Source organism: Pleurodeles waltl, chromosome 10 (assembly GCF_031143425.1).
Source record: "Pleurodeles waltl isolate 20211129_DDA chromosome 10, aPleWal1.hap1.20221129, whole genome shotgun sequence".
NCBI classification, from domain to species: Eukaryota; Metazoa; Chordata; class Amphibia; order Caudata; family Salamandridae; genus Pleurodeles; species Pleurodeles waltl.
In genome coordinates, this window is record NC_090449.1 from 233,165,910 (window position 1) to 233,193,214 (window position 27,305).

General features: G+C 46.3%; 1 protein-coding gene across 1 annotated transcript in view; it reads left to right on the forward strand.

Annotated features, from left to right (window-relative positions):
- Window positions 1–22,869, forward strand: part of VPS35L (VPS35 endosomal protein sorting factor like) — a 430,244-nt gene extending 407,375 nt beyond the window's left edge. The window contains exon 31 of the mRNA XM_069210247.1: window positions 21,432–22,869. Within this exon, the coding sequence (XP_069066348.1) occupies window positions 21,432–21,530 (99 nt within the window). The 3' untranslated portion in view covers window positions 21,531–22,869. The remainder of the gene's footprint in view (window positions 1–21,431) is intronic.
- The last annotated feature ends 4,436 nt before the right edge of the window (window positions 22,870–27,305 follow it).

Below are 27,305 nucleotides of genomic sequence, written 5' to 3' on the forward strand. Positions count from 1 at the left end.
CCCCCACAAGAGCAAAAAAATCATAAAAATTGACAGGAGTTGCGGTGGATTAAATTAAAAAAAATAAAAAAATAAAAAAACACAAGTGGGTGCTCCCGTGCTTGTTTAAATGAAGCCCCGAGGTGGGCCTGGGCCTGGTCCTGGGGGGATTGAAATTTTGAATGCAGGTGGGCTGCCTAGCCCCAAACCCCTGCAGCCACGGGGGCCGCAACCTCCCCAGAGCAGAATATATAATGAAATGCGGGCCCCCCAGCCCCGCGACCACCACCTACCCAAAGCAGAATATATAATGAAATGTGGGGGCCAGTGAGTTCCCCTCGCACACCCTCAGAGACCGCCACCTCCCAGGGCTAACATCTAATTAAATGTAGGGGAGAGTCCTCATGGCCCCTTGCAGCCCCGTGGCAGAATATACAATGCCTCCTGCAGCCCTGGGGAGCGTCACCTCCCTGGGAATAAATTTAAATAAGATAGGCAGTCTGTTTTGGACCCCAGGCCCTGCGGATCACCACCGCCCAGGGCAAATTCAACATTAGGGGAGGGAGCCAGTAATGGTCCTGGGGACCACCACCCCCCAGGGCTGGCTCCTGCTATGTCCCGGGGTGCCCACCCCCCAGACATAGCTGTTTGCTCTCACTTGGTAGGAGCTTCGACAGCTGCTACCAAGTCAAAGCAAAAGCTTTCTGCAAGTGAGAGCTATCAAACTGCTCTTGCTTGCAGAGAGTGGAGTTTTCATTTGTTTCCCTGCACGCAAATATTTGTGCAGGATTGGATGAAAACATTTCTCCTGCAAGCAGGGAGCTGCTACTTAAAGCAGCTCCCTGCTTGTGGAAGCAATGCTGGCTCCCGTAGGACGTGGGGGCCAGCTAAGACCGTGGGGGCCTTGATGCTCCCCGTGGTCCCGTCACACTCTCTCTCTCCCATTCCATTATGGAATGGAGCAGCGAGTGAGAGATTGTTATTGCAATGGTCTCTCACACAATGACTTCAAAGAGTCAGACTAGCAAGATGTTTGATAAGAATGTTATAGTTCAGTTTTGATGGATAACAAACCATTGTCACTTCTGGCCTAATGGTAAAGCTCTCGGAGTGTCACTCCGAAGGCTAAAGGTTCAAGTCATTGTATGGCAGTGTGTCTGTTTATTTTCCAGTTTTTTAACTGTTAAATATTCCTCCTGATGTAACATTGAAGTACTTTTCCACTCAAAATCTTCAATATCATAGCTAAGTCTGAACATCACATGCTAAGGAGTCACTTTTGGCCTAGTGGTTAAGGTCTCAGATCTGTACACTGGAGGTTGAGGGATCGAGTGTATTTCTGTCTGTGGTCATTTCCCTGGGTCCCCGGGGTCAAAACCAGCCGGGATAGGGGTGCCGCCTGGCCCTCTTCATCCCAAAAAAATATATTTATAAGGCTGGGAAAGGGGGGCCATACAGGTCTGAGGGCTACTCTTGCTGCACATGGCCACAAGTCGGCACAGCGTGGGATTGTGTGGTTAGGGGGGTTGGCCGCAGGGTCTGGCTGTAGGCCCTGCGGCCAATCCCTTGCAGCCAGTCCACGGCCTGTAACCTTTGGTTTAAGTGAATTTCTATAGTTTTCTATGTCTATTTCCTAACAATAAAGTCCCTGTAACCTTAGTTTTTTTCAGTGAAAATATATATATATATATATATGTAATTGAACGGTATAATGGCTGTTTTTTTATTTATTGTTGAACGGTCAAGTAATATGTGGCATAGGTTATTTAGATGTTTCATTGATTTGCCGCAGTACAGGGTGTTTGGAGATTTTGTGTTTGTTTTTGTGTAATTACCCATCTCCGAACCTAGAAGAAGTTAGATTGGAGTTACCCTTTGGGTGTATGTATATGTTTATATATGTTCGATGACATGTGTAGCTGCAGATACACATTCTGTGCATATCTCGTCATCTAGTGTTGGGCTCGGAGTGTTACAAGTTGTTTTTCTTTGAAGAAGGCTTTTTTCGAGTCATGGGATCGAGTGACTCCTACTCTCTGTGATAGTGTGCATGAACATCGACTCCTTTGTTAGTTTGTTTTCTTTCCGCCGTCGGTTTCGGACGTGTTCCTTTTCGCTCTGGGACTTTCGATTCAGAAACTGTATATTATATCAAACCTTTCTCATACTGTCTGTATTGTTTTGAACGCGGTTTCTTGTGCACTCGATCCGATAGTAACATCGGGATCAAGGAAACGCCCTCCTTGGGCCGGTTCGGGCCTACTGCGTCATAGCCTGATGGATCGGACTCCATTCCGATTCTGTCCTCGGTGCCATGCTCAATTTCCTTACACCAACCAGCACTTGGTATGTAATCTCTGCCTTTCTCCGGAAAGCTGTGAGGCGTGTCGGTCTTTTCGATCAAAGAAAACACTACGCGATCGAAGGGTACGAAGATTGGAGATGCCATCCAAGCACACAGAATCCACCACCGACACCCTCGAAGAGGAGCAGGCACAGACAGCAGATTTGATCCCAGATTCTGACTCCGAACAAGGTTCAGACGACGAAAGCCAGCCAATAGCAGCAGCGCAGTATGTGAGCACCCCTGCCTGAGCATCCACTTTTAACAAATCAGGCAAGGCCTTGGATGCATCACTGCTGTCAAGCCATGGTTCCACCTGAAAAAGACAAATCGTCAGCCAACCCTTTGGGTTCTGCACCGAAAAAGGCCAAAACGTTTCGTTGTCAGGGTTGAGCTGAAAAATTCAAATCTCAACCTCCGAACCGAGCCTACGCCCACAATCATTGGATCCAAAAGAGTACGCTCTGCTTCAGAGCCAAAACCTCGGCCAACAGCTTCGGAACTGAAACACCTCGGTTCCACTTTGGAGCCGAAAACATCATCCTATACAGAGGAAACAAGACTCTTGGCTCAAATGAAGCAGGTGCCCAAAACGTTCACTGAACATTCCTCTAAGGGCACAAAACATACTTCTCAACATCAAATGGAGGAATCGGACAATCAACCTATTTTAGAGGGTATGGACAGCAAGCAGAGAAGAATACAAATCCAGAAAGAGACTGGAAAAATTATTACTTCTCCACCTCTACAGACTAAAAGAAAGCTAGCTTTTCAAGAGACTCTTGATACTGCCCAACCACCGGCAAAAAATTTCAAGCGAAAGGAAAAGCCAAAACCTCTTCAGCTTTCTCCATCACATTGACCGCAGCTTTCTTTTTCACCACAACCTATCACTCCACCACCATCACCATCACACGCTCATACTTATTCACAAGGAGACTCTGTAGACCCATGGAACACGTACAACTCAGATCCTATACCATCTAATGATCCAGATCTCTACCCTCCTAAACTATCCCCACCAGAGGATAGTACAGTTTATAACCAAATAATATCCAGGGCAGCTGCATACCATGGGGTACAAATGCATGTGGAACCTTTAGAAGAGGATTTTCTTTTTAATATACTATCCTCAACTCACAAGCACTACCAGTGTTTACCAATGCTTCCTGGTATGCTTAGGCACACAGAGGAAGTATTTATAGAACCAGTTAAAGCTAGGGTTCTAACACAGAGGATTGACAAAAAATATAAGCCTGCACCAGCAAATCCCATTTACATCACACAACAATTACCACCAGATTCTATTGTGGTAAGTACAGTCAGAAAGAGTGCCAATGGTCAGTCTTCGGGGGATAATCCTCCCCCTGACAAAGCAGAACATTTTATGCTGTGGGCAAAAGGGTGGCAGCACAAGAAGCCAACCAATGGTGTATTGCCAATGCCCAGGCCCTGTTGGCAAGATACACCAGGGCACATTGGGATGAGATGCAAGAATTCTTGCAATACCTACCCAAAGAACACCAGAAGTGGGCACAGCAAATTGTGGAAGAGGGTCAGGCCATAGCAAAAAATCAGATTAGGTCTGCTCTAGATGCAGCTGACACTGCAGCTAGAGGATGTATTACCAGCATCACAATTAGACATGCATGGTTGAGGTATTCAGGTTTTAAACCTGAAATACAACAGGCGGTCCTTAATATGCTGTTTAATAAACAGCAACGTTTTGGACAAGAGGTGGACACAACCATTGAAAAACTCAGGAAACTCTGATACAGCAAAAGCCATGGGAGCCCTTTATACACGCGCCATTTCGGGGATTCTTTTGAAAAACGCAATTTGGGAGAGATTCTAAAACCCAGACTGCAGAGGCTTCCACCTTCCATCCAAAACAAGGACAGCAGTACTTCTCAAGAGGGTCATTTAGAGGCTCTTACAGAGGAAACATTTCAGGGCCAGAGGAAAATTTACAGCCTCAAAAGGTGCTTCCACACCTACTAAACAATTACTTCCCAAACATCCCATAATCCCATAAAGCTCCAGTGGGAGGAAGACTGCAACAATTCCATTCTAACTGGCAAAACATCACCACAGGTCAATGGGCACTCTCAATTATCCGCAATGGTTATTGCCTAGATCTCATCTCCCCTCCACCATATATTCCCCCTCGTTCTCACAAACTCTCTCCAGAACACACTATTCTACTAAAACAAGAGGTACAATCTCTATTACTCAAAGGGGCAGTAGAAATGGTTCCCATCTCACAGCAAGGGACAGGAGTATACTCGCTATACTTCCTTATACCAAAGAAGGATGGTACCTTAAGACCCATTCTCGATCTCAGACCTCTACATCTATACAGCCTGTCAGAACATTTTCACAAGGTCACTCTACAGGACATCATTCCCCTGCTCCAAACACAAGATTACATGACCGCATTAGATCTAAAGGACTCTTACTTCCACATTCCCATACATCCAGCTCACTGCAAGTATTTAAGGTTCATAATATCAGGCAACCACTACCAATTCAAAGTACTAACCTTTGGAGTAACAACACCACCAATAGTATTCACAAAATGTCTATCTGTGGTAGCGGCATACCTCAGAAGACACCACATACATGTCTTCTCTTATCTAGACGATTGGTTAATAAAATCCAGCACCGTTCTAAAATGCCAACAACACATACAATCCACAATAGATACCCTATACACACTAGGGTTCACAATCAATTACCAAAAATCTCCTCTTCAGCCAGCACAAATTCACCCGTATCTAGTTGCAATTCTCAATACTCATTCAGCATTAGCCTACCCAAATCCACAACGGATACAGGCTTTTCAATACCTCATATCACAAATGCAGGTTGTTGGACCTGGCTTTTTGACAGGGACATCCCCAAACTTTTTGCCTCCTTCCTCCTATTTTTTCCGACCTGTTGTTGTTGGCTTTTGACCTCTGAGCACTTTACCACTGCTAACCAGTGCTAAAGTGCATATGCTCTCTGTGTAAATTGTACTATTGATTGGTTTATCCATGATTGACTATTTAATTTACCTGTAAGTCCCTAGTAGAGTGCACTACATGTGCCTAGGGCATGTAGATTAAATGCTACTAGTGGGCCTGCAGCACTGGTTGTGCCACCCACCTCAGTAGCCCCTTAACCTTGTCTCAGGCCTGCCATTGCAAGGCCTGTGTGTGCAGTTTCACTGCCACTTCGACTTGGCATTTAAAAGTACTTGCCAAGCCTAGAACTCCCCTTTTTCTACATATAAGTCATCCCTAATGTGTGCCCTAGGTAACCCCTAGAGCAGGGTGCTGTGTAGGTAAAAGGCAGGACATGTACCTGTGTAGTTATATGTCCTGGTAGTGTAAAACTCCTAAATTCGTTTTTACACTACTGTGAGGCCTGCTCCCTTCATAGGCTAACATTGGGGCTGCCCTCATACACTGTTGAAGTGGCAGCTACTGATCTGAAAGGAGCAGGAAGGTCATATTTAGTATGGCCAGAATGGTAATATAAAATCCTGCTGACTGGTGAAGTCGGATTTAATATTACTATTCTAGAAATGCCACTTTTAGAAAGTGAGCATTTCTTTGCACTAAAAACTTGTTGTGCCCTTCAATCCACGTCTGGCTAGGTTTAGTTGACAGCTCCTTGTGCATTCACTCAGACACACCCCAAACACAGGGTACTCAGCCTCACTTGCATACATCTGCATTTTGAATGGGTCTTCCTGGGCTGGGAGGGTGGAGGGCCTGCCCTCACACAAAGGACTGCCACACCCCCTACTGGGACTCTGGCAGACAGGATTGAGCTGAAAGGGAACTTGTTGCATTTCTTAGAGACTCTTTGAAATCACCCCCACTTCAAAGGCACAACTTAGTATAAAACAGGGCCTCTGCCCTACCTCACTAGACACTTGCTGGAGAAGAAACCTGAACCAGAAACTACATCCTGCCAAGAAGAACTGCCTGGCTGCCCAAAGGACTCACCTGTCTGCTTTCTACAAAGGACTGCTGTCTTGCTGTTGCCCTGCTGCCTTGCTGAACTCTTGTCTGGCTGTGAAAGTGCTCTCCAAGGGCTTGGATAGAGCTTGCCTCCTGTTCCTTGAAGTCTCAGGACCAAAAAGACTTCTTCCTTTCACTTGGACGCTCCGTGCGCCGAAAATTTAGACGCACAGCTTGTTTCGCGGCGAGAAAAACGCCGCACACCGACGCTGATCGACGCGACGCCCTCGGGACGATCGAGACTTCGACGCACAACCTCGCAAGGACAAAGCCGCCCGACTTTCCAGGAGAAATCGACGCGACGCCTACCGTGAGTGCGAAACTTTGACGCACGGCCTCGCAAGGACAACGCCGCCCGACTTCCAAGGTGAAATCGACGCGACGCCTGCCGTGAGACCAAAATTTCGACGCACGGCCTCGCAAGGACAACGCCGCCCGACTTCCAAGGAGAAATCGACGCGACGCCTACCGTGAGATCGAAACTTCGACGCGCAGCCCCGCAGAACGACGCGCAGCCGGAAAATAAGCAGGAGAATCCACGCACAGACCCGGGACATCTGGTAATCCCCGCGATCCACAAAAAGAGACTGTCTGCGCGCCGGAAAACGACGCCCGACTTCCCCGCGTGGAAAAGAACGACGCAAGTCTGTGTGTGCTGAGAAGAAATCGACGCACACACCCCTTTTTCCACGCATCTCTTCTCCTGTGGCCCTCTGAGGAGATTTCCCACCAGAAACCAGGTACTCTGTGCTTGAAAGACACTTTATTGCTTTTTAAAGACTCAAAGACACTTAATATCACTTTTCAGTGATATCTTTACAAATTCGTATTGCAACTTTGATCGTTTTGACCTACAATTACCCAGATAAATATTATATATTTTTCTAAATACTGTGTGGTGTATTTTTGTAGTGTTATGCTATGGTGTTGTATGATTTATTGCACAAATGCTTTACACATTGCCTTCTAAGTTAAGCCTGACTGCTCGTGCCAAGCTACCGGAGGGTGAGCACAGGCTGATTTTGGATTGTGTGTGACTTACCCTGACTAGAGTGAGGGTTCTTGCTTGGACAGAGGGCAACCTAACTGCCAACCAAAAACCCCATCTCTAACATTGGTGATCAGCGGTGAGGATAGGACTTGTGTTTGTGCAGTGACATACAGTAGCTAAGTATTTCACTACCTACCCACAGTTGAAGGTCAACTTGATTTTTCATCTTTTTTGGCTCTTGGTTCTCTGATGTCCTCCTGGATATACTATTGATATTTTGGACTTTGGATTTTGGTTTTTGCTGATAAGATCTTATCAAAATGGGATTGTGTACCTACTCATTCTTTGTTCGTACTGACCACCTCACTAAGGCTGACCTAAGGAAGCTTTGCAGACAATGGGGCCTTCCTGTAGCAAGGAGATCTACTAAAGCGGAGATGCTCCATCACTACATAGTCTGGGGGGAGGAAAGATGGGCAGAGAGAGAGGCAGCAAGAAACCAAATGACTAAGTACCCCTCAGATGAGGAGGAAGACTACTCAGATGAGGAGGAAGGCTACTCAGAGTTGGACAGTGACCCAGAAATAGATGAATGGCTCCGAAGTCAAAGGCGACAGGAGCAACAATTAGAGGAGTATCTTGCAGAGGTTGAGGCAAAAAGACTTTTAGCCCTGGAAGAAGAAAAGATTGCAGCTCAAGAGCTGAGCTGTAAAGAGCTGAAACTGGAGGCCGGAAGGGCTGAGTCCAGTTCAGATGGTGGCAGCAAACATCTTGCATCTAGTACTGCTGAAGAAGGGCACAAGCCCAGAGATGTGGTGCCCAACTTGAAGAAGGGAGTTGACACACCCCAGGCAGTTCAAGGGTATGAGGTAGTTCCCGTTATGCACAGGGTCCCTGAGAAGGATTGGGGAACTGGCACAGGGAGTCATATTCCTACTGGGGGGAGGGACACTTTACTGACTCTAGCAGAGAGTGACAGAGAAAAGGGTTCCCCCCTGGTGGACGTCCTGGATATAGAGTGTAGAGACATCCCAGAAGAGTTTGGGTTGAGTGTCAGGGACAGACAGATACTGTCTCACCAGTCTCAGGAGGGTGAAGTAGAGTGCTTTTCCAAGGTTGAGTTACTGGGTGGTTGGGTGAAGGGTACTGTGGTTAATACATGTGAAGGGCAGAGTGATGTAATTGCTGGAGAGCATATGTCTGGTCCTTATTTTCCAGAGCTACGCCAACACCAGGTGGAGTGTGAGTTCTCTGACCCCAGGGAACTTACAGTGGAGGCAGACTTTTGGGTGAGTACCAGAGAGTCTGAAGAGGCATTTGGGGGTGCTCCTGAAGGGAGTGGTCTAGGTGGTTCCCGACCAAGTGAGGTGGGAGAGGATTGTAGTGTCCCAGGTAGGTCTCAGAGCCTAACCTGTACCGTAGGGCCACCTTTTGAGGGAAGCCCCGCAGTGTCAGAAGAACTTGGGGGGATGACTGTAGACAGCATCCCAACAGTTCTGGTGTCTGGCAGTACCACTCCTAGTGAGGGGGTGCAGAAGTCCAGACATAGGGTTGAGAGGGGGTGGCAGACCCCAGTGGAGGATCTTGAAAGTCAGGGGTCAGCTCTGAGAGCAGAGCCCCCCAGGAATGACCCAGGTGAGACCGTTTCTGGTTTCGGGGAAACCCAGACTCTGCCGGATGGGCAGAGGTCGGGAGACCTGCGCCAACCAGACTCTTGTGTGTCCCTTGGGGACGGCGTGTCCCTTGTGGGGGGTGAGAGTGCCCCCCAGGAAGTCCTGGCATGCCAGGCAAAGATTCAACCTCAGGGTGGTGACTCTGGGTTGGATAACCGGGTTCAGAGGTTAAACTTTGACCTGGTGGGGGGTAGATGTGCCCCCCAGAAAGTCCTGGAATGCCAGGCAATGGCTCAACTTCAGGGTGGTGACTCTGGGTTGGCTTACCCGGTGAAGAGGTCAAACTCTGACCGGGTGGGAGGTAGGTGTGCCTCCCAAGAAGTCCTGCTGTGCCAGGCGATTGTCCAACCTCAGGGTGTTGACTCTGGGTTGGATGGTCAGGTTCAGAGGTCAAACTCTGACCTGGTGGGGGGTAGGTGTGCCCCCCAGAAAGTCCTGGTATACCAGGCAATGGTTCAACCTCAGGGTGGTGACCCTGGGTTGGAGAACCAGGCTCAGAGGTTAAACTCTGACCTGGTGGGAGGTAGGTGTGCCTCCCTGAAAGTCCTGGCCTGCCAGGCAATGGTTCAACCTCAGGGTGGTGACTCTGGGTTGGCTAACCAGGTTCAGGGGTTAAACTCTGACCTGGTGGGGGGTAGGTGTGCCCCCCAGAAAGTCCTGGCGTGCCAGGCAATTGTTCAACCTCAGAGTGCTGACTCTGGGTTGGATAACCGGGTTCAGAGGTTAAACTCTGACCTGGTGGGGGGTAGGTGTGCCCCCCAGAAAGTCCTGGCGTGCCAGGCAATTGTTCAACCTCAGGGTGGTGACTCTGGGTTGGATACCCAGGTTCAGAGGTTAAACTCTGACCTGGTGGGAGGTAGGTGTGCCTCCCAAGAAGCCCTGCTGTGCCAGGCAATTGTCCAACCTCAGGGTGTTGACTCTGGGTTGGATGACCAGGTTCAGAGGTTAAACTCTGACCTGGTGGGGGGTAGGTGTGCCCCCCAGAAAGTCCTGGCGTGCCAGGCAATTGCCCAACCTCAGGGTGGTGACCCTGGGTTGGGGAACCAGGCTCAGAGGTTAAACTCTGACCTGGTGGGAGGTAGGTGTGCCTCCCAGAAAGTCCTGGTGCGCCAGGCAATTGTTCAACTTCAGGGTGGTGACTCTGAGTTGAATGGCCCAGTTCAGAGGTTAAACTCTGACCTGGTGGAGGGTCAGTGTGCCCTCCAGGAAGTCCTGGCGTGCCAGGCAATTGTTCAACTTCAGGGTGGTGACTCTGAGTTGAATGGTCAGGTGCAGAGGTTAAACTCTGACCTGGTGGAGGGTCAGTGTGCCCTCCAGGAAGTCCTGGCGTGCCAGGCAATTGTTCAACTTCAGGGTGGCGACTCTGAGTTGAATGGTCAGGTGCAGAGGTTAAACTCTGACCTGGTGGGGGGTAGGTGTGCCTCCCAGAAAGTCCTGGTTTGCCAGGCAGTGATCCAGTCTGAGGGTACAGACCCGGGGCTGGAAGACCAGGTTCAGGGTGTCCCCCCGGACCTGGAGAGAGGGGCTACTGATAACAGTGCCCCTACCCTATTGTCTTCTGAGGAGGCCACTCCTAGTTGGAGGGTGCTGGACCCCAGAAGGGAGGGCAGGGGGAGGGAAGCCTCACCCCGGGCCCTAGTCCAACCTGAAGGTACAAACCCCAGGTTGGAGGGCCAGTTGCAGGTTAACAGCCCTGCACTGGTGGAGGAATGGTACAGGGCGACTTCTATAAGCACCCTGACCATGGTGGACTCTGGGGGTACCGCTCCAGGAGGGAGGGTACAGAGCCCCAGAGGGGAGGACCCGGTTCAGGCTGTCATCCCTGACCTGGTGGAAGGGAGAGTGGTTAAAGGGTGCCCAGCACCTGGGGCTACCGCCCCCCACTCTCCACAGCCACAGTGGTGGGAGAGCTTTGAGAGGCCTGGGGCCTGGCTCTCATCCCTGACAACTGTCAGTAACCACAGTGGCTTGCTGTCCAGGTGGACAGAGTTATCCCTGGGGAGGGGACAAGTGTCACACCCCGGGGATAGAATGGGCAACACCACTGTGTTGGTCCTGGTGGTACTATCCTGCTCCTGGGATACATCTGTGAGCAATGTAAGGTTAGGTGCTGCACAGATGGGATCCGCAGGAAAGGAGAAAGGTTCCCCATGGATGGGCTTAGTGGGCCCTGAGAGTATGGACAGAGGGATCCAATTGGAGTCAGGAAGGCGAAGAACTGGAGCATGCCCCTGCTGTTGTGGGCCTGGGTCCTTGTTCTGTCGCCTCAAACAGGGAAGTACATCAGGATAGTGATTGTTCTCCCCTGGCTTTAGGCTGGTAGGGGGTCATGTTGGACCTGGCTTTTTGACAGGGACATCCCCAAACTTTTTGCCTCCTTCCTCCTATTTTTTCCGACCTGTTGTTGTTGGCTTTTGACCTCTGAGCACTTTACCACTGCTAACCAGTGCTAAAGTGCATATGCTCTCTGTGTAAATTGTACTATTGATTGGTTTATCCATGATTGACTATTTAATTTACCTGTAAGTCCCTAGTAGAGTGCACTACATGTGCCTAGGGCATGTAGATTAAATGCTACTAGTGGGCCTGCAGCACTGGTTGTGCCACCCACCTCAGTAGCCCCTTAACCTTGTCTCAGGCCTGCTATTGCAAGGCCTGTGTGTGCAGTTTCACTGCCACTTCGACTTGGCATTTAAAAGTACTTGCCAAGCCTAGAACTCCCCTTTTTCTACATATAAGTCATCCCTAATGTGTGCCCTAGGTAACCCCTAGAGCAGGGTGCTGTGTAGGTAAAAGGCAGGACATGTACCTGTGTAGTTATATGTCCTGGTAGTGTAAAACTCCTAAATTCGTTTTTACACTACTGTGAGGCCTGCTCCCTTCATAGGCTAACATTGGGGCTGCCCTCATACACTGTTGAAGTGGCAGCTACTGATCTGAAAGGAGCAGGAAGGTCATATTTAGTATGGCCAGAATGGTAATATAAAATCCTGCTGACTGGTGAAGTCGGATTTAATATTACTATTCTAGAAATGCCACTTTTAGAAAGTGAGCATTTCTTTGCACTAAAAACTTGTTGTGCCCTTCAATCCACGTCTGGCTAGGTTTAGTTGACAGCTCCTTGTGCATTCACTCAGACACACCCCAAACACAGGGTACTCAGCCTCACTTGCATACATCTGCATTTTGAATGGGTCTTCCTGGGCTGGGAGGGTGGAGGGCCTGCCCTCACACAAAGGACTGCCACACCCCCTACTGGGACTCTGGCAGACAGGATTGAGCTGAAAGGGAACTTGTTGCATTTCTTAGAGACTCTTTGAAATCACCCCCACTTCAAAGGCACAACTTAGTATAAAACAGGGCCTCTGCCCTACCTCACTAGACACTTGCTGGAGAAGAAACCTGAACCAGAAACTACATCCTGCCAAGAAGAACTGCCTGGCTGCCCAAAGGACTCACCTGTCTGCTTTCTACAAAGGACTGTTGTCTTGCTGTTGCCCTGCTGCCTTGCTGAACTCTTGTCTGGCTGTGAAAGTGCTCTCCAAGGGCTTGGATAGAGCTTGCCTCCTGTTCCTTGAAGTCTCAGGACCAAAAAGACTTCTTCCTTTCACTTGGACGCTCCGTGCGCCGAAAATTTCGACGCACAGCTTGTTTCGCGGCGAGAAAAACGCCGCACACCGACGCTGATCGATGCGACGCCCTCGGGACGATCGAGACTTCGACGCACAACCTCGCAAGGACAAAGCCGCCCGACTTTCCAGGAGAAATCGACGCGACGCCTACCGTGAGTGCGAAACTTTGACGCACGGCCTCGCAAGGACAACGCCGCCCGACTTCCAAGGTGAAATCGACGCGACGCCTGCCGTGAGACCAAAATTTAGACGCACGGCCTCGCAAGGACAACGCCGCCCGACTTCCAAGGAGAAATCGACGCGACGCCTACCGTGAGATCGAAACTTCGACGCGCAGCCCCGCAGAACGACGCGCAGCCGGAAAATAAGCAGGAGAATCCACGCACAGACCCGGGACATCTGGTAATCCCCGCGATCCACAAAAAGAGACTGTCTGCGCGCCGGAAAACGACGCCCGACTTCCCCGCGTGGAAAAGAACGACGCAAGTCTGTGTGTGCTGAGAAGAAATCGACGCACACACCCCTTTTTCCACGCATCTCTTCTCCTGTGGCCCTCTGAGGAGATTTCCCACCAGAAACCAGGTACTCTGTGCTTGAAAGACACTTTATTGCTTTTTAAAGACTCAAAGACACTTAATATCACTTTTCAGTGATATCTTTACAAATTCGTATTGCAACTTTGATCGTTTTGACCTACAATTACCCAGATAAATATTATATATTTTTCTAAATACTGTGTGGTGTATTTTTGTAGTGTTATGCTATGGTGTTGTATGATTTATTGCACAAATGCTTTACACATTGCCTTCTAAGTTAAGCCTGACTGCTCGTGCCAAGCTACCGGAGGGTGAGCACAGGCTGATTTTGGATTGTGTGTGACTTACCCTGACTAGAGTGAGGGTTCTTGCTTGGACAGAGGGCAACCTAACTGCCAACCAAAAACCCCATCTCTAACACAGGTCATATAAACTCACACAGTAAGATTTGTCATGAAATTGTTGGGAATGATGGCATCATGCATAGCAATAGTACCAAATGCGAGACTAAACATGAGACCACTGCAAGAGTGTCTCTCACAACAATGATCTCAGGTACAGGGTCGGTTACAGGATCTATTGTTAGACCACCAAACTTACAAATCTCTGCAATGGTGGAATCACAACAAATTAATAAAAGGGTGGCCATTTCAAGACCCTGTGCCACAGACCATAATCACAACAGATGCGTCAATGACAGGTTGGGAAGCGCATCTCAACAATCTAACGATACAAGGGGAATGGGACTCAATACAAAAAACTTACCACATAAACCACTTGGAATTATTAGCTATGTTCTTAGCCATCAAAACATTTCAACCTCCAATCATACACAAAACAGTCTTAATAAGAACAGACATGACAACAATGTATTATCTGAAAAAAGAAGAGGGACACACTCATCCCAAATGTCCCTTCTAGCTCAAACAATATGTAAATGGACAATTCACAATCACATTCACCTGTTAGCGGAACACAACCCAGGAATACATAACCGCCTAGCAGACCTTCTAAGCAGGACGCAGCAACAAATACACAAATGGGAGATTCCCCCATAGGTAGTTCACTATTACTTTCAGATGTGGGGAACACCAAACATAGACCTTTTCGCAACAAACGAAAACGCAAAATGCCAAACCTTCGCATCCAGAAACCCACACCCTCAGTCCAAGGGCAATGCTCTATGGATCAACTGGTAAGGGATATCTGATTACACTTTTCCCCCTCTCCTGTTAATTCCATTTTTGGTCAACAAAATGCGTCACTTCTCTCACCATGATACTCATAGCTCCCACATGGGCACGCTAACACTGGTACACGACTCCCCTAGATTTGTCAGTAGTACCACATCACAAGCTTCCAAACAGACCAGAGCTGTTAACTCAGAACATAGGTCAAATCAGGCATCCTAATCCCAATGCGCTCAATTTAGCTATTTGGCTGAAGTCATAGAATTTGGATGCTTATAGCTTCTATAAGAATGTATGAACGTTCTAAAACAAGCACGTAAACCAACAACCAGACAATGCTATGCAAATAAATGGAAACGGTTTGTATACTACTGTCAACCTAAAAATATAGATCCACTTAAAGCATCAGTACAAGATGTTGTGCATTATTTGCTTTACTTAAAAAAGCAAATCTTGCTTTTTCCTCTTTATAGATTCCTGTGGGAGGAAGACTGCAACAATTCCATTCTAACTGTCAAAACATCACCACAGATCAATGGGTAGTCTCAATTATCTGCAATAGTTATTGCCTAGATCTCATCTCCCCTCCACCAAATATTCCCCCTCGTTCTCACAGACTATCTCCAGAACACACTATTCTACTAAAACAAGAGGTACAATCTCTATTACTCAAAGGGACAGTAGAAATGGTTCCCATCTCACAGCAAGGGACAGGAGTATACTCGCTATACTTCCTTATACCAAAGAAGGATGGTACCTTACGACCCATTCTCGATCTCAGACCTCTAAATCTATATATCCTGTCAGAACATTTTCACAAGGTCACTCTTCAGGACATTATTCCCCTGCTCCAAACACAAGATTACATGACCGCATTAGATCTAAAGGACTCTTACTTCCACATTCCCATACATCCAGCTCACTGCAAGCACGTAAACCAACAACCAGACAATGCTATGCAAATAAATGGAAACGGTTTGTATACTACTGTCAACCTAAAAATATAGATCCACTTAAAGCATCAGTACAAGATGTTGTGTGTTATTTGCTTTCTTGAAAAAGCAAATCTTGCTTTTTCCTCTTTATAGATTCATCTAACGTCCATATCAGCCTACCTACAAAACATACAACATACCTCTCTGTTTAGAGTTTCTGTCATAAAAGCATTTATGGAAGGACTTAATTGCATTATTCCACCCAGAACTCCACGAGTTCCAGCATGGAATCTTAATATTGTACGCATAAGACTTATGGGTCCCTCATTCGAACCCATGCACTCTTGCGCTGTTCAATTTCAATCATGGAAGGTTGCTTTCTTAGTAGCAATTAATTCCTTGAGAAATTAAGTGAAATGCAGGCGTTTACTCCAGAAGAACCTTTCTTCCAAGTACACAAACACAAAGTGGTACTTAGGACAAATCCAAAATTATTATCCAAAGTGGTTTCACCTTTTCACATTAATCAGTCAGTGGAATTGCCAGTCTTCTTTCCAAAGCCAGACTCTACTGCTGAAAGAGCTCTACACACTCTTGATCTTAAAAAAAAGCTCTAATGTATTATGTAGACAGAACAAAAGAATTTAGGAAAACTAAACAACTTTTTGTTGCTTTCCAACAATCTCATAAAGGTAATCCTATTTCAAAACAAGAAATAGCTAGATGGATTGTAAGATGTATCCAAACATGCTACCTTAAAGCAAAAAGACAGCTATTAATAACTCCAAAAGCACATTCCACTAGAAAAAAGGGTGCCTCCATGGCATTCTTAGGAAATATACCAATGGCAGATATATGCAAAGCAGCCACATGTTCCACACCACATACATTCACGAAGCATTACTGTGTGGATTGTTATCCAGACAACAAGCCAATGTTGGACAAGCAGTGCTAAAAACACTTTCAAACTACTTCAACTCCTACGGGCTAACCACCACTTATTTGGGAGGAGAACTGCTTTTTTAGTCTATGCACAGCATGTGTATCTGCAGCTACACATGCCATCGAACGGAAAATGTCACTTACCCAGTGTACATCTGTTCATGGCATGTAGTGCTGCAGATTCACATGAGCCCTTCTTCCTCCCCAGGAGCCTGTAGTCGTTGTAGTACTTATTTGTACATATGTATATATGTGTATATATATATATATATATATATATATATATATATATATATATATATATATATATATATATATATATATATATATGCATGGACATCTTAATTACTTTTTATACATCTATAGTTGTACATACACGGTCTTTCACTCCTTACTTCACCCTCTTGTGGGAAAATAATCCAACAAAGAGTCGATGCCCATGCGCACTATCACTGAGAGAAGGAGTGACTCGATCCTGTGACTCGAAAAAAGGCTTTTTCGAAGAAAAACAACTTGTAACACTCCAAGCCCAACACTAGATGGCAAGATATGCACAGCCTGTGAATATGCAGCACTACATGCCACAAACAGATGCACACTGGGTAAGTGACATTTTCCATACATATCAACATCACTAGTGACATGAGACAGCGCCAAAAAGGATTTTATAGAAGACACCTATTCAGTGAGGCATTGCTAAATCCTATTTTGGCAGCATAAAAAAAAGACTAATTCTACTCCAATGGGCCATAGCATAGACCAATCAAACAAAAGCACTAACTGGCACTATTGGTCCCAAACCTTCTGCCTGCTCATCCAGTGCTAGCAAGCTAGCAAGATTATTCTCCTCACCCAACCTCTGCCTGCCCCAGTAGTGAAACAAATCCTAAAAGATTGGGTTTAGTGTGAATCACGGGAGGGTTGTTTTTTCTGGCCTTATGTAGTAGAAAGGCACATCAACCAAGTCTGCCTAGCTCAAATTTTGTCACAGCTACCCAGTTGGAAGAAGATGAGCACAGCAGTCTAGTGGGCCTGTATCTTGTGAACATTTTGGAGATGGGGTTGGGTGGATGAATGGAAAAAAATGTCTGTGTGACAAAAACAGACGGCTTTAAAGATACTCCTTTTCTGAACAAGAAGCCAATGCATACTTTTGTGGTGACTGAAACATTTTTTTTTTAACATGCTTTTATTGCTGTTTCAAAATATTACCATAGGTAGACGGGCAAGGGTTGACATACTTTCTAATTGATCATAATAAAAATACCAATACTGATATTAATGGTACAAGTGTGCCAGTGTTTGCAACATATTTCCCAGTATTTCCCAGTATCACCACAGCAAACATATCCAAAATTTCTGTAACTTAAACTTAACCCACCCTTCCCATCCACCCGGAGAGTCATTCATTAAGGTGGTCTAAGTGGGGCACTGGAATTATTCACCTCACTGAGAGCTATTATTTTAAAAAAGGAGCACATTATGGAGGTGGGGGCTGGGGCGGGGGGGTTGGCCATGTGCGGCTGTAATAGGCAGACCAACACCCTACTCAGTGGGAGCCCGTTTTGAGGCCTTGTTTTACGCTAGTGTTCATCTTCGGGCGAATAAAGGGAGAAGGAATTAAAGGGGGTCGCTGAGAGCAGCTCTGGGCCTAAAGAGGGTTTTCATCATCCTCTCTATAGTGCTTCTAGTCCAATATCCAAGCATCCCAACATGTCCTTATAGGCTACTTTCTCAGGTCCCAACGCTCTTTCCTATAAAGGGTTTTGTTCTCTGATTTGGACCAGGGAGCACAGCTACCCTCCAGCCTCTACAGTCAGGAGACTTGCAGATTTCAAGAGCATCATTATACTGCATTTGGTTAGCAGCAGTAGGAGATCTGTGAATTTCGTTGTTAGTTTAGCTTTGGCGGGTCTGGAGTAGGTGCCTAGTATGCAGTCCTCCATGGTAGTCAATGGCCGCCTACTTGTGACTGCTGCAATCACAGTCTCTATGGTGCTTCAGTATTCTCAAGTGACTGGGCAGCTCCAAATGATGTGACAAAAGTCTGCGGGTTACAATTATACCTTGCACAATCTTAGCAAGCCCCTGGATGTATTCATCTATTTTTTGGGGTGTGAGATAACGCTTTATGAAGAATATTTAGCTGGTTAAATCTAAATCATGTGTTTGTGGAGACTTATTGTGGATACTCTAGCGTCCTCTGCCATTCCTCTACTTTAAATAAGTGCCCTCGGACATCCGCCCAGAACTCTCTGAGGTGCTGCAAAGTTACATTGGTATGTTCACAGATTGCACTATAGATCCAAGTTATTTGTTTTCAAACCTGTCCTATTGTGTGAACAGTTTGCAAAACTGCTAGAAAATCCCCTGAATCCTACCATATTTATGAAATTGGCCAGGCAACAAATTAAATTGATAAATCAAGGAGGGACCCCTCTTCATATAAATCTCGAAAGATGTAGGCACCCACGTCTTCACATCATAGCAGATCTCGGGCCGTCAATTATCCAGAACTGGTTGGAAGGCCATATAGAGGTATAGCTAGGGCATAAGGGCAGGCCATGCCAGTGTACATGCAGCCACTCCTTAAAAGTTCACAGGCCTGGTGATTTTGTCTTCTCCTTATTACCTCCTTACAACCCCCAGAGATCACTCAGATCTTCCTCCGCTTCTTTGATCAATACTCTTTGGTTTAATAAAGTAAGATGGGGCGGCAGGTCGTTTGCCTTCAAGGCGGGTCACCCATGGAATTCTTTAACACTGGAACTTCGATCAGAAAACTCAGAACTTCAGTTTCGTAAAAAGCTCAAGACCTTTCTTTTTCCTTTATAGCCTGTCAGCTTTGTCTGTTCAATGGTCCTGCATTAGCGCTGGGAGGCCCTTCGGTAGCCATGGGCTCTACAATTATTTATTAATAATAATAATAATAATAATAATAATAACAATACCTCTGCTTTCTAGAATCTTGGTGACAAGCGGAGAATAAAGATGGGGCGATAGTTAACTTGGTTACTGGTGTCTATAGAGGGTTTCATTAGAAGTGGAGTTACAAGACCATTTGTAAGGAATAGCGGCACTTGTCCCATATCAGAAAATGTTTGCAGGCAGTTGTAATTAAGGGAGCTACTGTAGGAGTAATGAGTTTAAAGATTCTTGCCAGGCAAGGATCAAGCGGGGATTCAGAGTTAATGGTCTTTATATCATCTTGGGTCATGTCCTCTGACAATGAAGTTAGACCATGATAGTTGTGCTGTGAAATCTGGCCGGATGAGTGCATCTACCAGGGGAATCAGGCTCAGTGAGGAAAGTAGGTTTGATATCTTATAGTGGAAGAAGTCAACTGGATCTGAGCATAATTCTTGAGTAGGGAGGGTTTTAGGTGCATAGTAGTCACCAGTTGCCAAGGATTTATATATCAAGAAGAGTTCTTTGGGTTGATTTTTGGCTGATAAAATTGTATTTTGATAATAGTTTGACTAACAGTTATTAATAGTGCTATATATATGTCCTCATTTTATAGGCCTACCTCTCTGTGTGGGCGTAGGTGAGCCTCTTAGCTTTTTACAATTTCTTTTACCTAGTACTAGGTTCAGTGAGTAGCATTGGGCTGCAGGAGTTGCCCAGTGGAGTGTACTTGGTTCCTAAGGTAGAGCTTCACCTCAAGCACCGGTGATCCAATTGTTGAATTGATTCATAGAAGAATCATTATTCTTAGCAACCTGTACATTGGATTGCAAGGCTTATTAACGTTGATTTAGGCTATTAATATATAATTTAGAACATGCCCTGAAATTGGTGTTTGGGGTTGGTAGTATGATGATGGATTTTAAGTCATCCACAAGCAATTGACAAAAGACTAGCTTTTGGGCTGTACAGGGGAGTTCTGTAATATAATTGATGTTGACATTGTTAGTCCTGGCATAGATGTAGTTAATTATATGTCCTGCCTGATTTGTGGATGTCTGGATCTGTTCATGGATCTCAAATGTAGAAACAATATTCACGAGATTCAGTACATTGATGTTGGAAATGTCTACAACTGTTTTCATGGATGTTAAAATATCCCAGTAGAATTTGATTGTTAGTGTCCAGATATACAGTGGCAATTAATTTTTGTTGTGAAAGCAAAAAATGTTGTTGAGGGGCCAGGTCTTCGATAAAGTAGAATTATTCTAATTGAACTGTTAGGATTCACACCAAAATGAAAATACTTCAGCATTTTGGAGAGGCTCGATGCTAAAGACGGATATGTTTTTTTTTTTTATGTATTTGAGCTGCACCCCCTCCTACCCAATGACGGCGGTTAGTTGAGGGAATGGCATATGTATGACATCTCGTGCGCAGTGATGAGTTGCAAATTTGATTGGGAATCCGATTGATAAAACAGTGGTATCCCCTTAACTCGTTCCTTTTCCTCTGCTTCAGGTGATATGGCATCTGTTCATAACTTGCTCTGTCCCTTGTGAGAGTTGTTTCTGCCCTTGCTTTGGATGCCTCCTTGACTTGGGGCTTCCCATACCTTGGCATCTGCAGTTGGTGACTAACTTAAAGAGATGATGCATGTGCCAAAGCTAGTTCTTTTAAAGCCAGTTCACTGTATGCGTGCTGGGTAAGCGAACACTTATGGAAGGGTACACCTATTGGCATCTTCCTTGCTTCTAGGTGCATAAGCTGAATAAATGTTTCTGAGAATACCATTCTTGAAGGATGTAGGTCTTGGTTTAGACAAGGTCGATAAAATACTATCCTCTGAAGGGCAGAGGCAACTTAATTTTATCCATAAGTTTATTTTCCAAAAGAAGATTCTCTGCCGGAGGAATTGCCATCGCCTTACCACAGCATGATAGTAGTAAGTGGAGAATTCTTCCATAGCCTTTACACTTATAGTAAAGATTTCCCGATCTGATAACACCTATCAGGATAGCATTCCGATGTGATCACATTTACTGGATTGGTGACCGGTTACCTTTCTATATTTACTTGCTGGAATCCACCCGTTTCTTCATTAGGAAGTAAATTCCATGTGCAGTTGGGTTCTTGTTCATCCCATTTGTAGTTGATAAAGGATGCGAAAAAGGGAAATCCTCAGCCAACAGATTTTTTTTATTGTTAGTAAATTAACTTTTTTGTTTGTCATACGCGGCAACCCTGTTCTTTTTTATGAGAAGTAAACGTGTATTATTTTTATTCCAGGTGAGAACATTGGAATATATCAAGAAGCAAAGTAAGCGTCCTGGAATGACTCACTTTAATGAGTTGGCCCCAAGACTCCCTCTGCAGTCTAGAACGTGATGTCTGTTTCTGTGTCCCTGGCAGAGCTTTCAACTTCCACAAACTACAGGGCAACGTTTTCAGAGTGTACGTCATGGTACAGTTCCGTTTCCCATATTCATCGCAATCACGTCATCTGATGACCGAAGGCAGAACAGAAATCTTCCAACATACCAGCATCCCGCTATTCTTCAGTATTTACTGTTTCCGGAAACTTTAGTTATTGTACATTTGGTTGCAACTATATTTTCCATTTCAGTTCTAAAAGGTTTAAAGGTTTTAAAGCCTTAGGAAGCATCTGAGAGACGACTAGGTGCTCTATGTACCTGTAATGAAAGAACGTCTTTACTTGTAATAAACCATTACTAAAGATCATACTTTTTCTATTTTAAATGTTAACAGATGTATTTAGATTATCTAAATCAAAGGAATTTAACTTACGGTTTAAGTTAAATAAATGCAAGGCTGATGCTTAATTGCCGATTGACCTACAGAATACGAAAGTAATGCAACTGCATTTTCTAGAAAGAAGTGATCCCGTTAAAATGTAAATATTAATATCCACACTCTAATAAAAAAAAGTGTACGTCTTTTTCTTACAAATCAAACCTTTGTACCGAAATACTTTACTTGAAAATAGACAATTAGGAGCACTTTCAATATATGGCCCAAAAATATGATGATGTAGTCTATCAAAGAACTGATTTGCTGACATATTCTGTGAGAATATAAAATTCCTCGGCTGTCTTCTTATTGTCCTAAGAAACGCTCAGCTGTAAGCTGGATGCTGAAATTGTTGTCATTGCACTTATATGCTCCTTTGGCAGCTGATACTGCCTTAAGTAGCCAACGCCAATCTACCTAGTCTCATAATGATAGATATTGTGTTAATCCCAACGTTATCAGCTGTATTTCTAACGCTATTTCTTACCTAATATTAGGTCATTTTTTTCACAGACTTCAAGCCAGGAGTATTTATTTTATTTTACAGTGTCATACAGTACACACTAATGCACATTGATGGGAGTGGGTACATCAGAAGACACCATGTTCGCTGTAATAAAGTCCTGTCTGATTTGTTTCCCTTTACACTTGTTTATAGTTTGAGTGTTTTAGTTAGATGGAGTAGTTCTTCATCTCTACCCCACTCACCCATACACAGTTTGCTTTTTTTCCTTCTCAACAGAAAGGTATATTTTCATAAACAATGTTAAACAATAAGTTAATCAGTAAAGGACTGTGAATCCTTAATTTCTGTTTATTTGCCACATGCTGCAAAATTATTCATTTATGTAAAAAGTACGTTATTACATCACTTCCATTTGATTAGAATAAAATAAATACTTGAATTTTTGCAACATTTTGTTGTTCAAACCCTTAATGATGAGTTGCTCATATGTAAATTCACTGACTTTATCTTGTGGAAAATATATTGCCCAACAGCCACCCAAGTGTATATTTCCAAACTGGATCTGTTCCTGGATCCCAGCCGGTGTTGGTTGTACCACCTCGACCTTCCCTGATGACAGTTCTCATGTGGACGCTCCCGACGACGCCCGTGCCCACGGTCTGCGCCGACCCCATCCTCATTGCCGACACGGATTCTGACATTGACAGGGGCCCTGCTCCCTAGGTCGGATCCCAACCCTTATTTCCTTGGGTTGGCCTATGATGAGGATTGGGAAGGGTCGATGGACCCTTTGGAATATCAGCTTGAATATCCCATGGACTAGCAGATGGACCTGGGTGAGGCTAGTGGTCAGGACACTTCCGCTGACGCTGGCATGCTTTCTCCCTCTACCATGGCTGCGGAGGAGGGAGCACCCTACTCTATGGTGGTAAGGTCCTATTCCATGGTGGTAAGGAGAGCTCCGAGGTACTGGGCCTCGAGCTGCCTTTCATAGCAGTCAGGACTAACCTCCTGACAGAGGTGCTTTAGCCTGGGGCTTCTTCTTCTGAACCCCTTTTGCCCTTTAATGAAGCCTTCACTGATGTCCTGCTGGGGACTTGGTCCAAACTCAGCACCAGGGACCCCAAGGACAATCGCCCGCCGCCATAGACCAACCTCAAATGACCCAGTCTTCCTGATGCAAATCCCGACCTCTGAGAGCTTGGTTATCCAAGCCTCTACGTCCCCAGGTGCATTCCCTTCCTCTCCTCCAGATAGGGAACCCGAGAACATGGATCAGCTTGGGAAGAAGATGTTTTCTTCCTCCAGTCTGGCATTAAGGTCAGTGAACACTGCATGCCTTTTGGGCCATTACACCTACACCTTATAGGACATGGTTGCACAAGTGGGCCACAGGTCCCGGAGGAGGCCCTGGCCATTCTCTCCCAAGCTGCTGCTGACGGGAGAGACTCAGCTAATTTCTCAATACGATGTGGAGTTGATATGACGACTCACTAGGCAGATCGGTTGCATTGGTGGTGGCCTTAAGGCGCCATGCTTGGTTGAGGTTGTCTGGCTTCTTGACGGATGTCCAACCCATTCTAAAGGACATGCCCTTTGTTGGCACCTGTCTCTTCGGAGACAAAGCAGACTTAGCGCTCGAGTGCTTTAAAAAATGGAAAAAGGTCTGGACTACTGCCGGGTCCCTGGGGCCTCGCAGCTGCCCCTCGCTGTAGGACGCTGGCTCAGTATATGGTGTACACCTATAGGTGAGGCACCCTGTACTGAGTCCAGGCACCCCTTAGTGATATAGTAGGCGGCTCCAGATTACCAGCACTCTCATAGGGGTAGCTGTGGAGAGCAGCCAAGGCTTATACAGAAAGTTGTAAAGCTGTTGCAAATACCACACAGGTCAGTCAGTGAAGTACACATAGGAAAGAACCACACCAGTGTAAAAAAAAACATGTAATATTTATTATACTACACAATCTACAACTAATTTGGTATATCTCCTAACCGGGGATATGTTTATACAAAAATATACTTAGCAAAATGTAAGTAAAGGCATAAAATAACGTAGGCCCCTCTGGGGGTGGCAAACCATATTCTAAAAGAATTGGAATGTGAGAATCACTCCCAACCAACACTACCACACAAGGACCCTTATGACTTGGGATGTACTAACACCCCAAGAGTAAGTAGGTAGGATTCCCCAGGCACCCGTATGCAGAGTAGAAATCTCAGGTCAGTGTCTGTAGGCTAACATGGGAAAGTCGTGGTTGGAGTTCTCACGTTTTAGGACCCTTTCCAGACGACCCTGAGGAAACCCATTGGGACAAGGGAGGTTGGATAGTGCCCTCATCCATGGATACCCAGAACAGTGGAGTACCTACACCAGGGAGCCTAGGTGGATAGGGGTGAATTAGTGTTGGAACCTCCCATTAAAGTGAATGGGGACCTCGGCTGTCCAGCTGCGTGTCACGACCTGTGGACCAGGTTGGTGGACCCTAGGTGTGGATTCCAGAAGAAGAGGACCTAAGGAGAGAGGGGACAGAGTCCAGACCACCCAGAGGTGCCCAGGCAGTGCAGGAGGGCAATGCCCACCCTTATCCTGATGCTTCCTGAAGGACAGTGGGCGAATAAGTGCAGCTGTGGAGGCCAGATGATGCAGGAGGATCCCAGTAGTTGTCCATGAGCTGTCCCACACCGGTTATCGAATTGCAGAGGGGTCAGTGGTCAGCCGGACCAGGTCCAGGTGACCCAACCTTAGCAGGTAGGTAAGGGACATCACTCAGCTGGATTAACCAGTCATATGCTCCCAGGGGCCTGTGCTCATCTTATTTCCAAGATGGCAAAATCATGTGGCTACCTGGCAGAGCTCCCCTAGGGAAGGAGCTGGACAGGGAGGTGGTCACTGTTCTGTTCTTTGTGTGGTTTTGCACCAGAGCGGGAACCGGGGGATCCTGCACTGATGCGAACCTGTTTATGTAGGGAGGGCACCAAATGTGCCGTTGAAAGCAGTCTGGTGGTGCTCGGAGGCACCCCCCACCCCATCTCAGAGACACCATTTAAAAAAAAAAAAAAGAGGTGGTCACACCTCTGTCCTAGGAAATCATTTGTCCTGCCTTCCCCTGCCCGAGTTAAGCTCAGCAGCAGGAGCGCAGAACAGTGTCTGGGGTCGTCGGCAGCAGCATGGGTTGGCCTGCAGACCATGCAAGGCTGTACGGGCAGACATGGGGAATCCCTTAGGAAACCCCAAGAGTACATGGTATCATACAACTAGCATTGGAATCAGTGTAGTTGCATGATTACAACATGTTTGATATCAAACATGCCTATGTTTGGGAAAGCCATTATGTAGTTGGACCACTTGTGTTGACCAGTGTCCACTACGTACCTTAAGATGGCTTTTTCGCACTTACAAAGCACAGAGAGTGCAGTCTGGGATTTGTAGGGGCACCTCTGCTCCTGCAGGGTTGCCCTTCACCATGCCCTTGGGCTAAAGGGCCTACCTTAGGGGTGACTTACAGGGTCAGAGTGCAGTGACCATGACATAAGGCAACCTTATATCTGGAGTGAAAAGGTGTATGCACCATTTCACACAGGCTGCAATGGCAGGCCTGTAGTCACAGTTTGCATGGGCCCTAATGGGTGGCACAATACATGCTGCAGCTCATGGGAGACCCCTGGTTTACCAATGCCTTGGGTACCTAAGTACCATATACTAGGGATTTACATGGGTGCACCAGTATGCCAATAGTGAGGTGTAAAAGTTACCTTTCAACTAAATTTAGGGGAGCACTGACACTGGGGTCCTGGTTAGCATGATCCCAGTGTATTATAGTCTAAACACACTGACACCAAGCAAAAAAGTGGGGGAAACTATGTCAGAAAGGTGCTACTTTCCTACACTCAATCTCCCTCAGTCTGCTTTTCTCCCCTTTTCTGGCTACAGAAGGGGCGTCCCACCACATCAGTGTCCCTCCAGCCACCGTGCTGCGGATGCTATCCAGCCTCTGCGTGGCCAGGGACATGTGATCCAACGTCCTCGTGGATCAGGGAGCCAGTGGTGTAGCCCGTCCAGTCCCTGCAGCCTCTAAACCTTCCTAATCTGACGTTTCCTACAAGGGACCAGTTGGAGGCAGGATTCACCAACACCTGCCCTGCTGGCAGTTCATCACGTCAGACAGGTGGGTTTTGCAAATAGTCCGGAGGGGCTACTCCCTCCCCTTTGAGACTACTCCTCCATCCATGCCACCGTCCTATGATCAGATGATAGAGGATGACTTGGCACTTCTCCGTGGGGAGGTTATGGCTCTCTTGGCCAAGGGAGCCATAGAGAGGGTCCCTATACCAGAAGTAGGTTGTGGTTGTTTTTCCTGCTACATTCTGTTGCCCAAAAAGTACAAAGGCCTCCGCCCTATCCTGGCCCTCCAGTCCCTCAATCTCTTCCTCAGGAAGAAGTTCAAAATGCTCACTCTGGCCCAGGTTCTGTCTGCCCTGGCCCCAAGAGACTGGATTGTAGTGTTGGACTTGCAGGACTCCTATTTCCATATTCCCATCCTGCGTGCCCAGACGTTGCTTGCGGTTTACGGCAGGCCACAAGCATTTTCAGTTTACCATGCTCCCCTTTAGCCTTACCAGAGCCCGGTCGGGTGTTCACAAAAGTGATGGTAATGGTCACAGCTCATCTGCGCAGATCAGGGGTTTCAGTCTTCCCCTACCTCGACGACTGGCTGTTGAAAGAGGGCTTGCCGCAGGCTGTCGTATCCTACCTCCAAACTACTGTGGACCTCCTGCATTCACTGGGGTTTACTGTAAACGTGCTGATGTCACACATGCCTCCCTCTCAGATGCTCCCTTTCATCGGAGCTGTTCTAGACATGGTGCAGTTTCAGGCTTATCCC